General features: G+C 41.7%; 1 protein-coding gene across 4 annotated transcripts in view; it reads right to left on the reverse strand.

The window, feature by feature from the left end:
• The window catches only part of CFAP92 (cilia and flagella associated protein 92 (putative)), a 92,704-nt gene that overhangs the window by 50,597 nt on the left and 29,865 nt on the right, over window positions 1-12,242 (reverse strand). For all 4 annotated transcript variants that reach the window (XM_042857426.2, XM_024111168.3, XM_005309781.5 and 1 more), the window contains 3 exons: window positions 8,991-9,169; window positions 7,112-7,267; window positions 1,825-2,009 (listed from right to left, as the gene is read on the reverse strand). In XM_042857426.2, coding sequence (XP_042713360.2) covers window positions 1,825-2,009; window positions 7,112-7,267; window positions 8,991-9,169 — 520 coding nt within the window. The remainder of the gene's footprint in view (window positions 1-1,824; window positions 2,010-7,111; window positions 7,268-8,990; window positions 9,170-12,242) is intronic.

The following is a 12,242-nucleotide window of genomic DNA, read 5'->3' on the forward strand; positions in this document are numbered from 1 at the left end:
AGAGAGACAGAGAGAGCTTGGGGCAGCAGCTGCTGTCTCAACTTACTGATCCACTTAAAAAGACAATGCATTTAAGAGTGAGTCAGCTTACTTAAAGGGGCAGTGTGCATCTCTCTCTCTCTCCCACACACAAGGTGTGTTTCTGTCTGCTATGCTGTCTCCCCTCCCTCGTGTTCGTGTTGCCTTGTGTGAGAGGCTACATTAACAACAATGTGTTAATCCTTGAGGGCTCAGCCGAGTGCTAGTTCATCATTTAGCAGCAAGGCATTCCCTGGGAAATATCCCTCCCTCTTCCATCCTCTAACTTCACCACCTCAACCAAGCTTCACAATCATCATAGCTGTGAACAGTATTAAATTGTTTGTTTAAAACGTATACTGTGTGTATATCTATATAATATATAGTTTTTTGTCAGGTGAAAAAAAATTCCCTAGAACCTAACCCTCCCTATTTACATTAATTCTTATGAGGAAACTGGATTCACTTAACATTGTTTCACTTAAAGTCGCATTTTTCAGGAACATAACTACAACATTAAGTGAGGAGTTACTATACTAGTGCTTTTCCCTGTTACTTTTCAAAAATGTAGAGCCAGCTGGTCTGAAATCATGCATGGACTGCATTATGAAATTCCACCGTGGAATTCCATGTGTTATTACAAAGTTCTGTAAGGGTGGTTACGCTCTGGAATAGACATCCAAGGGAGGTTGCGATATCCCCATAACTGGAGGTTTTTAAGACCAGGCTGGACAAAAGCATACCAGAGACGGTCTAGATTTGCTTGATCCTGCCTCAGTGCAGGGGCTGGACTTGAGGACCTCTCAAGATCCTTCCCAGTCCTACACTTAGGATGTAAGGTTATTAAACCCTTTGATCAACATTTCCAAAAGTGACTACTGATTTTGTAACTTTTTCAGAAGTGCTGAGCTCCCATAATTCCAAGAGAAGTCAATGGGAGTTCTGGGTGCTCAGCATTTCTGAAACGTCAGACTCCAGGTTTTTCAAGATATGCACCCAACAAAGGAAGCACGCAATATTACAGGCCACTTTTAAAAGTGCAGCTGTTTGTATTTAACTGAGCAGTAAAATTTTACTCCTATCTTTAATTCCATATCAACTAATGTATTCTATTCAGCTAAAGGGCTTTCTCTTTTGAAAAGGAATTATTCAGAAAGCCTAAAAAATCCAAACATTTGAAAATAAAAGTGTTTCGTCCCATAACTTATTTTATAAAATCTATACAAAGCTTTACTTGTCTTCAGAGAGTTAAAGGACCAGAACTCTTGGGCTATATCCTCACCAATGGTGAACTGGACTCATTATGTACAAAGTTTGGAATTTTATTTAGTTCTGCTAAGAAGTGAAACATGCACAATTTCTCTAGTTAAATAAATTCTCAATACAGGAAAAGCAATCATCTTCATTAAAAAAAAAATCTGACCATTAATTTATAAGCAAACTATTTCAAACTACTTGGTATTGTGACTCAAACAATTCCCCTGTTTGTCCAAAGAATCAGAAGGGAAAAAATTGCTTAGGAATGAAAGCATGATTACTAAGTATAAAGCTACAGTCCATAAGTTTTGGCCCAGGCAACAGGATTATTGTTTTTTTGCCAGTACATAAAGTAATGGAAGGAGACAATTTGGCCACATATTCCTTCCAGGAAGTCTATGTCTTATGCATGTTCTGCAAATGTTGTGAAGCACAACCTGGCAAATAGGGAACATTACTGTTCAAAAGAGTATTCCATATTTTAAAGGAAGTCACCTCAGGTTAAACTGACAAGTGGAATCCTACAGAAAGAGCAGCATTCTCGATTACCTGCAGCACTTCAATTGGGACAGGAGTCATCGGGAGGCATGTAGCAGAATGAATCTTAATAATCAGCGGATTTAATTCCCTTATCTGTCTCTCAGACATAAGAGGTTCTTCTGTAGTGAAAGTCACATAAGCATCTAAAATCTTAGGGGATTTCCTTTGCAGTCGACTGATCACTAAACTTTCCCCTGTGAAAAAATATTAAATTAAATATTAAATGTTTTGAAAGCAGCTGCATCAAAGAAAGACTGTGTAATACCACTGCTTCAGTTAGTAACATATGCTGGCACTGGAGCAGCATTGAAAATGAAATACAGTGATATTTTCAATTGCTCGAAATATTATAATTATTTATTATCTGTACAGTAGAACCTCAACGTTATGAACACCAGAGTTACGAACTGACCAGTCAATCACACACCTCATTTGGAACCAGAAATACACAATCAGGCAGCAGCAGGGACCAAAAAAAAAAGGCAAATACAATACAGTGTTAATAGTAGACTACTAAAAAGAGAAAGGGAAAGTTAAAAAAAAAATGTTGACAAGGTAAGGAAACTGTTTCGGTCCTTGTTTCATTTAAATTAAGATGGTTACAAGAGGCATTTCTCTTCTGAATAGTAAAGTTTCGAAGCTGTATTAAGCCAATGTTCAGTTGTAAACTTTTGAAAGAACAACCATAATGTTTTGTTCAGAGTTACGAACATTTCAGAGTTATGAACAACCTCCACTCCCAAGGCATTTGTAACTCTGTAACTCTGTATTACAATAGAAACTAAAGGCCCCAATGAGGTCAGGGCTTCATTGTGCTAGGTACTTTACAAACTGCTTTTGTAGAGACTTACAAATAAACTATTCACTGTACATACAATATGAAGCTATTATTATACTTGTTAAAAGGAGTTTTTTTACCAAAAGTTTAGACATTTGGTTACAAATAGATAAATGTCTTTAAAAAGAAAGATCAGCTATTTTATGTGCTTTCTTTATGATTCACCATGTTATACTTAAAAGAAATCTGTGACATTTATATTGAACTACTTTCACTATTTCAGAATCAACTTCCTGGCAACAGAAGTACAGATATTTCAGTAGATATTTCAGTTAGGACTCAGCAAGTTTGATATCTAACACCAAAGCCTGACCTTCCAGACAGGAACAGCTAAGTTGCAAGCACATCAGCCCACAAATGTCATTAATGAAATAGCACTGTAGGTTCGGTTTGTCTGAAGCATATGACAAGTTGCAAATACTTATGGCAATGCTGAGTTAATAAATAAGGATTTTTACACAAGAATGGCCAGCAGACAAGGATTTAGAATAATCAGCTAAAATTGCTCATTAGCATCTTTACTAGGGCTTTTCCTCCAACTTTTCAGGCAAAATTTTTAACAGGCTTTCTGAAAATGCACCCAAAAACTTTGCAAACGTATTCATTGGCACTGGCAAAGCATCCCTTTGATACTTGCATATGTGTATTTTTGCTAACACAAATATCTTAAAATTTTTGTAGGCCCATTGAAAACATGCAATCCCATCACAAAACGCTTTAGTAGGCATTCAAAATACTGACCATTTTCATACAATCATTCCCTCAAATCCCTGACTATAACTGCAGTTGTCTTTTTAACATCTTGTATTAATTGCTTTGCCCAAATTCAGTCCAAATAGATGTAATTTGTCATTACCAGTAGCCTAGACATGACTGGTTGGGAGATCAAACCCTTAGCAATACAAACAAAATACAGATTTATTGCTGGTTTTGCCCATTTTAAAATATCTGTTTGACATAAGGGGATCACAGTAAACTTTTTACAGTGACAGGATCTTCAGCCATTTCTGTTGTTCTAAGATGCTGAGGAGAACCATGGATTTGGAGGCTGCGGAATCACAGATAGGCAGCAGGATAGCAATCACAGTCACATTGATTACAAAGTAGTTATTTACAGCAGAGCTATGTAGTGCAAAAACTGATGCAACTACAAAGCAGTTTGGCTCTGATTGGGTCCTGTGGAAAGTAGCTGCTAAGAGAATCTACCTACCTACCTTAGGTACTTACATGACCCCATTACCATAATAGCTGAGTGTTAATATACTCATCCTCGCACACGCTGTGAGGTAAGGCAGTGCTATTATTTCCATTTTACAGATGGGGAACTACGGCACAGAGAGGCTAAGTGTCTTGCCCAAGCTCACACAGGAAGTCTGTAGTGCTCCAAGATTTCCCAAGTCTAAAACTAGTGTCCTAACCACTGGACCATCCCAGATTTCAAAATGGAAAACCTGGTGGGCGCAGGGTTGAGGGCACTGAAAGCTCTCCATTCCTTTCCAGTCAGGTATCACCTTACCTTTCAGAATAAGAACTGGGACACGAGGCAGAGACAGGCAGGTCAAGAAAGAGAAAGAAAAAACCCACACAGAGTATTTACACCTCCATATTAAATTTCACTGTTTTCTTCCAGCATCACAGTTTCCATCCTATTTATCATGGACCAGGCTCCTTTCTATTTTTAAATCTCCCCACACTGCCTGTCTGATCTCTTGCTTCTCTCTCCCTTGTGTCTCTATAACCTGGTATCTCCTGTTCTTCTGAATTTTTTATTCTCTTGCATTTTCTCTCATTTCTTGTCCTTTGCTACTCACTCTTCTTCTCCAAACTAATGCTGCATGTGTGCCCCTCCTCCCTCTCTTTTTACCTCTCCCACTCTCTCTCATTCACCCTTTTCTCTCCCCTCAGTGCCTTTCCCCATCAAAATGTCTTCCTTTATCCTCTCCAAAACCAGCACCGCTCCTCCTTACCCATCACCCTCCCCACCCCCCAAAAAGGCTACTGCCTTTCCTCCCTCTGACCTCATGTCTGACCAGAGGCTTGGAAGCTCAGAGAGGAACCAGGTGGAGGGGCTTGGAAGCCAGAAGAGCAGCCAATATGCAAAGGGTAGGCAGCTGAAGTTATGTTCTTGGCTGTACAGGTGACTGGGTCACCAGATGCATGGGCACAACAGTGCAGAGAGAGGCAGCAGGGAAGGGGGAAGGCAAATTGAAATAAAGCAATCCTGTAAATCTTCTCCAAGAGGCTGGGTAAGCCCAACATCTGAGTGTTAAACATGTTGTCTTTTTTGTTCAAATAAACAAGGAGAGCTTTCATTTGCAGTCAGTGTGTCAGAGTATGTCAAATAATCAGTGTGACCAGAGCTCAGGTACTAACTGCATTAAAATAAATTGGGAGGGAAGAAATTAGTGTAAAGCTTTAAATGTATAGCCATACCAGCAGGAAGACACTGAAGGGTACAGCTGTAAGAAGTTACCAAGTACCAAAGGTTTTTACAGAAGATACTATGGAAGCAAGATAATCGTTCCGTGGATCTATCAAAGCTCTTGAGGTTTCAGCTTCAAGTCAAAACAATAGAAAAATTGTAGGAAAGAGCTACTTTATATGCATGGAACAAATAAAGCAAGTGCACAACCCCAGAGGCTGTTTGCCAACCTGTGTTGTCCTGTATTTCTAATGGAACTGAAGTTACCATGGCTATTTATTTTCAGATTTCTGCTCCAGGAGCAGCAGCAGCTGTGAAGTTCGAAGGAACATGAACAGCTCTGTAAATAATGTTGGGTGGTTACCAGCAGAGGGAAAACGTTATTCTTTGAGAGTATGACACAAGAGTGGCTCCCTCCCATACATGAATTTCTTGTTTACACTTACCAGGGGATCGATGCATTGGTGGGAGGCCCGCTAAATCAACCACAGATCACTCTCCCATCAACTCCTGTACTCCAACGGAACGAGAAGTGCAAGGGAAGTCGACAGGAGAGAGTCTCCCGTTGATGTAGCATACTGTGGACCCCGCAGTAAATAGATCTAAGTATGTCGACTTCAGCTACGTTATTCACATAACTTAGATCGATCTCCCACCTTAGTGTAGACAAGACCTTAGTAATGACTTGTTGTTGTGGGTTTTAAAAATCAAACTAAACCAATCTAGAATTCCTATGACATTCCTCACTTGTCACAATCTTTAGAAAGACAAGCAGCACAGGCTCAAAATGTGATCCCTTTGAATGAAAATGCCATTACGTACAAACCCCAGACATATTTGCCACTTCCCTTTTTTCCAGCTTAAACTCTTTCCCAACCTTAAAATATGAAATTGGAGATAATGAAAAACTGTTTCTTTTACAAAAATAAAAACTTATAAGAAGTTTATAGTGAGATGGTATTTCACATCTTTATTTATATGGCTTAATATTTCCACAGCACAGAGCAAGTATAAATTTTACAGCCTTTATCCCTCTCCATGGCTCTTTTGGCTACTGTAAAAAAAATAGCTAGAGAGAAGCTGAATACTTATTTTTTATAATTAATTTTGGGCGTTAATAGAATCACCAAATTTGCCTTACTGTATACACATACACACACACAAACGTACCATATCAAGAGAAAGAGAAAAGACATACAGAGACACATAGATGCCACGCAAAGGTACCAAACAGGTCCACAGTATAGATTTGTAGAGTTTCTATATAAGCCCTGCAAAGACTTACACACAAGCTTAGCTTTTATGCATTGAGTAGTCCCACTGAGGTCAATGGGTCTGTTCACAGTGCATAAAAATTAAGCAAGCATACAACATCTTTGTAGGCGCAGGGCCTACATTTTTATGTTGTTATCAACATTCCCTGTGTTCCTCCTTTTGGACAGAGTGCAATTCCTCAATTCCCATCCACACCTCTTTCCGCCCCGTCAGACATTCCCTCAGCTCAACACATTCCCTCAACATTACAAAAAAGGAATATTTACTTACAACAATACGAACAAAACTGGACAAAGAGAGTGAACACAGTATGCATGAAAACCAGGAAAAAGAACAATGTATGTGAACCACAAACCTTAACCCTAACCCTATCTAGAACATGCAGAGAAACTAACCTCTCCACCTATGAATAACACTCCACCCCAACAGGTCCGGAACCAAACAGGATCCAATAAAGTGTATGTCTGCATTGTTAGAAGCCTGCAAGAGTCTTGTAACACTCTAATTTCCAGTGCCACTCAGAGCACACAGAGCTCTAGGCAGATGTCAGGCTTCCCTGGTTCAAGTCCAAACCCCAACTAAACTTTCTAACCATTTTTCTTCTCCCCAGCCAGAACCCTCTTCCATTCCAGAACCCCAATGCTCCCCATGGTCATCTGCTATGGTAACTCCCGAAGTCACTTCTAGCATGCATTTGGGTGCTTTGGAAACCTGCATTTTCACATAGTCCTCCTTCCCTCCACCCCAGTACTGAACAGTACCTGAGAGGAGAGGCATGAGATCCAGTTGCAAAGATGCTATGCCACACTTCTTTGTCAATGCCGCAATCAGGGTCTGTGCATTGGACACTTTACAGTTGCTTTGCCTTCGTTCTTTAAGAGCAGGGCCTCTTTTAGGAGTAGAACTTTTCCTTTTACCTGTTGTTAGAGGTGAGAGAGTACTCCTTTAAGATTAAACAGGGCGAAAAGTTACAAACTTACTGGAATGGGTAGCATAGCCTGGTAGTGGCCAGAATGTAAGACTTCAACAACGTACTCTAACTCTAAATTAGGCAAGTGATTTAATACACTTGATAAATCACTTCTATAACCTACTTCATACTATATATACACACAAAAAAACTTACATTAAAAGAATGTTAAGATTTTGCAGTCAAGCACTTGAAAGTTAGAAAATTAGTAAGGATGCCTGTCTAATCTTAATTCGGCCTCCTGGTATGTATGTTTAATGATACAGTCCTTAATTACATTATCACATACTATTTTTTCCATAGGACACCTGCCTCATTCAGTGCACAGAATAGACCTGCTCTGGGAATTAGTCAGGATTGCATTGTGATGGAGGCAGTCTGTAGGAACCTTGTCTCATTTGTGGTGGAAGGTGTGTAGTGAATGAGGAAGAGGACTGCAGGAAGAGAAAGGATGGTCTTGTGGTTGAGGCAGATGAATGGTGCCTTGGAATGCTTCTCTCCCTGCCACTGAGTTCCTATGTGATACTAGGCAAGCCACCTACACCAAACTTTTCACATATGGTCATTAATGGGTGCTCCTCTTTTCTGAGTGCATGGCTTGAGATCCTGGGGTCTGGTTCACAGAAGTGGTGAGCACTCACAACTGTGACTGAAGTCAATGGGAGCTGGGCTCTGATCATGTAACATGCTGTATAATGCTTACTATTTGCTGAATAATGGTGGTGCTACCTGTAATAAAGGGAGGGGGCAGGATGATCTCATGGTCCAGGTTCTTCCAGCACAGGATTGGAGCCAGAAGAACTGAATGTATTCCACGCTTAGCCAAATACGTCCTCTATAATTGTAGGACAATCACTTGACCTTTCTGTCCATCATTTTCCTAATTAATACAATAGGAACAATGGTATTTGCTTATCTCAAAGGGGTGTTGTGAGACTAAATTAATTCAATCCCTTGGACTATATGTATTATGGGAGATGTGTACTGCTATATGCCATGATGCTGCATCAGCTGTCAACAGGATCAGCATGTTACATACCTTGAATGCATCAACAGATCCTGAAGTGTCCCTTATGGCATCTTTTACTGCCCACTCTTTGGCCATACACAGACATGCAAACAATGACATCAGCCAAGAATGAGAAGAAAAACTATCACAGCAGGCCATGGTGCCCCATTCAACAGCATGGACCAGTATTGGTAGGGTAGAGGACTACACCCTGTGGCCTCTGGTGGCCAAAGAGAGTGTAGCAGACATGGAATGACAAAAGCCGATTGCCTAATTTCAGAATGAGTATGATTACTCTAGTGCCAACATTACTACTTGTATTTCTAGCCACTGCTATAAGGTACATTACCATAACAGTTGAAGTTTGAGAAGGGAGTCAATTAATTAATTAATCCTCACAACACCCCACGTGGAAAGTATCATCAGCATCCTTGTTTTACAGCTGCAAGATGAGGAAACTGAGACACAGAGAAGTTAAGTGGCTTACTGAAGGTCACCCAGGAAATTTCTGGGAGAGTTGGGACCAGAATGCTGAGCCCACAATTCCTAGTCCTGTGCCTACACGACAAATACATCTGTGCAAACCTATTACACAGACAGAATTTCATGTTCTATTTATCTTTTAAAATCTGATTTTAGATAATATTCAAAAACTTACTACCTTTTGGATCTTTTTTGTCTGTGTGGTCTGCTGCATTTTCCAAGCTGAACTTCGTTTTCTCTGGCTTTTTTGGAATCACATAATCTGAAAAGCCAGCAATTGTATTCTGCTTCAAATAATTGCCCTCATTCAGGATTTTGTCTCTGTTAGAAAGGATACTTCCTGAAACACTAAAACGACTTGAAATGTGTACAAGAAATAAAGAAAAGAAAAAAAGATACTGTTATATTTGGAGAAATATTTGTATGTTACACTTCAATGTTTTTTAAAATGGCTTATCTTCCTTGATAGTGAGAGTGGGACCAATTTTCAAAGGAGGTCTCCAAAACAATAGAATGCTCAAACCTTGCATCCGAGTCTGCATTGGCACGTACGTGGACTTATGATGCTAAGTGCATGATGCTAACGTGCCCATCTCAAGTGCTAATTTAATTATCCAAATGCTGGCTTGAACATCTTATTTAGGCACTTAAGTTTGAAAATTGGGCCCAGTATATCAGAGGATAATCACTTTGTGGAATGGCCTTGACGTTGGCTTTGTAATGATCCCATACCAGATTCAAATTAGTGACAAGTGGGACAGAGCTTGTCAGCCATTTTCATACTGTACCTCCACACTAAGTCACTTGCAACCAGTCAGAAGATGTGCGCAGATTCCTAGGCACTGGTTACCATGACACTTCAAAGGATTGGCCTGGGCCTGCAGCACTTCATGTTGGCATGCTTGGGACAAGTTCCAAGAGACAGAGCATGAAGATCAAACACAGTGGTTGGAAGCAAGCATGCCCACCCTTGCCCCCAAAAAATTGATGGCAACCTCTGTGTGTGGAGATGGCATTGAACCAGAGGGTTGCACTCATTTTCACTAAATGGAGCAGATCACAGAGGTCCCCAGCTTTTAATACAGTGTGATTGCAGTGACTGCAGGTCCCAACATGCAATGCTACATTTGAGCAAGACAAGTCTCCCTTCACTTTAGTTGATATGGAGCACTGAATGCAGAGATCTGCCCCTCTATATAATTGAGGGGATTTCCTGAAATTTCTATTACAAGAGCTGAATTTTGGCCACTGTGGAAGAAAAGGGACCATACTTAGTTTATATTTCATAAAGGTCTTAATGGTCCACATAGGAAGGACCCAATCCATTAGTAGGTCCAATGGAGTCAACAGGACTTTTTTTTCGTACGGGATGCAGGCTGAAGCCATTAATCTAAATGTTTATCAAACAGTGCAATGAGAGACATAAAGTGAGTTTGTGTATTGTCCCCAAACTTGAGAAAATGCTAAGAAAAGGTGTGAGAGCACAGATATATTTCTCCACCCTTAGCAGCTGGTACTGATGAAAACTCTCTATCACTTAGTATGGAAAGGCCAGATGGCCCAGCATGCGTTTCAAATAAAACCCCAAGCCTTAAAGAGTTCAACAGACAGAAAATGAATGAAAAGCTGATCAAAGCAGACAGGTCACCATAGGTTACTACGGTGATGAGGACCATATAAGTACCTGGACAGACACATCAGCAAACTTCCTCCTAGTATCTGTTACAATACCTTAAATAAATAAATTTAAATTAATGGAGATATCCTATCTCCTAGAACTGGAAGGGACCCTGAAAGGTCATTGAGTCCAGCCCCCTGCCTTCACTAGCAGGACCAAGTATTGATTTTGCGCCAGATCCCTAGGTGGTCCCCTCAAGGATTGAACTCACAACCCTGGGCTTAGCAGGCCAATGCGCAAACCACTGAGCTACCCCTCCCCCCTTCATATTACTTTGCCCTTGAAGCAGGGCCGGTGCAACCCATTAGGCGACCTAGGCGGTCGCCTAGGGCACTAGCATTTGGGGGGCGGCATTTCGGGTTATTCGGCGGCAGTGACTGCGGCGGCCGAAACTTCGGTCGCCCCGGTCGGCGGTGGCATTTAGGCGGAGGGAGCTGGGGAAGGGGGGCACGGGGAGGGCTGCCTGCAGCAAGTAAGGGAGGGGGGGCGGCACACAGGGGAACTCCCTGCCCCAGCTCACCTCTGCTCCGCCTCCTCCCCTGAGCACGCCGCCCCGCTCTGCTTCTGTCCCTCCCAGGCTTGAGGCGCCAAACAGCTGATTGGCGCCGCAAGCCTGGGAGGCGACAGAAGAGGAGCAGCGACGGTGTGCTCGGGGAGGAGGCGGAGCAGAGGTGAACTGGGTCGAGGAGCTGCTGCATGGCTCCCCGGGCTGGGGGGAGCTGCCGCGGGGGGGAGGGGGAGGGGCGTCTCAGGGCGCGGGGGGGAGCTGTTGTGGGGGGAGCGCCTCAGGGAGGAGGGGGGGTGGAGAACTGCCGTGGGGTGGGGCAGAAAGCTGCCACAGGGCTCGGGGGGGGGCCGCAAGGTGGAAGTTTCGCCTAGGGCGTGAAACATCCTCGCACCCGCCCTGCCTTGAAGATCCTCAAAATGAACGACTCTATATGTGCAAAGTAGTAGTAGTAATCATATTGTTGCTATACTACACCACAGCTCACACTTGATATATACCTCAATAATTAAAGATGCAAACCAAAAGCTATTCTCTCCAGATTTCTAGTCTTTTAGGTTCATAATCAGAGCTAAATCTTTTCCCAAAGGAAAGGTGCAGCAGGGACCTCTAGACAGCTCTGTGTTAATTAACTATCAGCCCAAACTTATTAGCAATACCTCTCATCTGTCACTCATTTTACTCCCAAAGTTACCCACCTTAAACACACATTAGTGTCCCCTCACTTTTATATCAGAAAAAAAGAATAATTAAGTGGAGGTTATTGAAAGAATCATTTACACCAAACAGATGAATCCCAAAGCATTAAGTCTCCTCAATGGAAGACTGTGGCCCTGATTTTGGATCTTTGTCATACACTGCACCCCATATTTAGGCCTTGGCAGGTTGAGAAGTAGTAATAGTTTGCCTTTACAGGGCACCTTCCATCCTTGGATGCTTTACAAACACCATGAAGCTTAACTAACACCCTTGAGAGGTAGTAAATGGTACTATACCCATTATATAGATGGTCTATACCCATTATACAGATGGTCAGACTGAAGTAAGGACACCTGCCTAAAGTCATATTCACTTGTCAATGGCAAAATCAGAAACAGAATTCAGGAATCCAAGCTCTCAATCCCTTTCTCTAATTATTAGACAACAATGCCTCCAAGAACATCTATTTTGCTAATGGCATTTAGCAATAACCTTCCAGCTTTCCCCCCCTCTATTTAGTGCTTAATATATAATTTAAATGCTACATT

Source organism: Chrysemys picta, chromosome 7 (genome assembly GCF_011386835.1).
Source record: "Chrysemys picta bellii isolate R12L10 chromosome 7, ASM1138683v2, whole genome shotgun sequence".
Lineage (NCBI taxonomy): Eukaryota > Metazoa > Chordata > Testudines > Emydidae > Chrysemys > Chrysemys picta.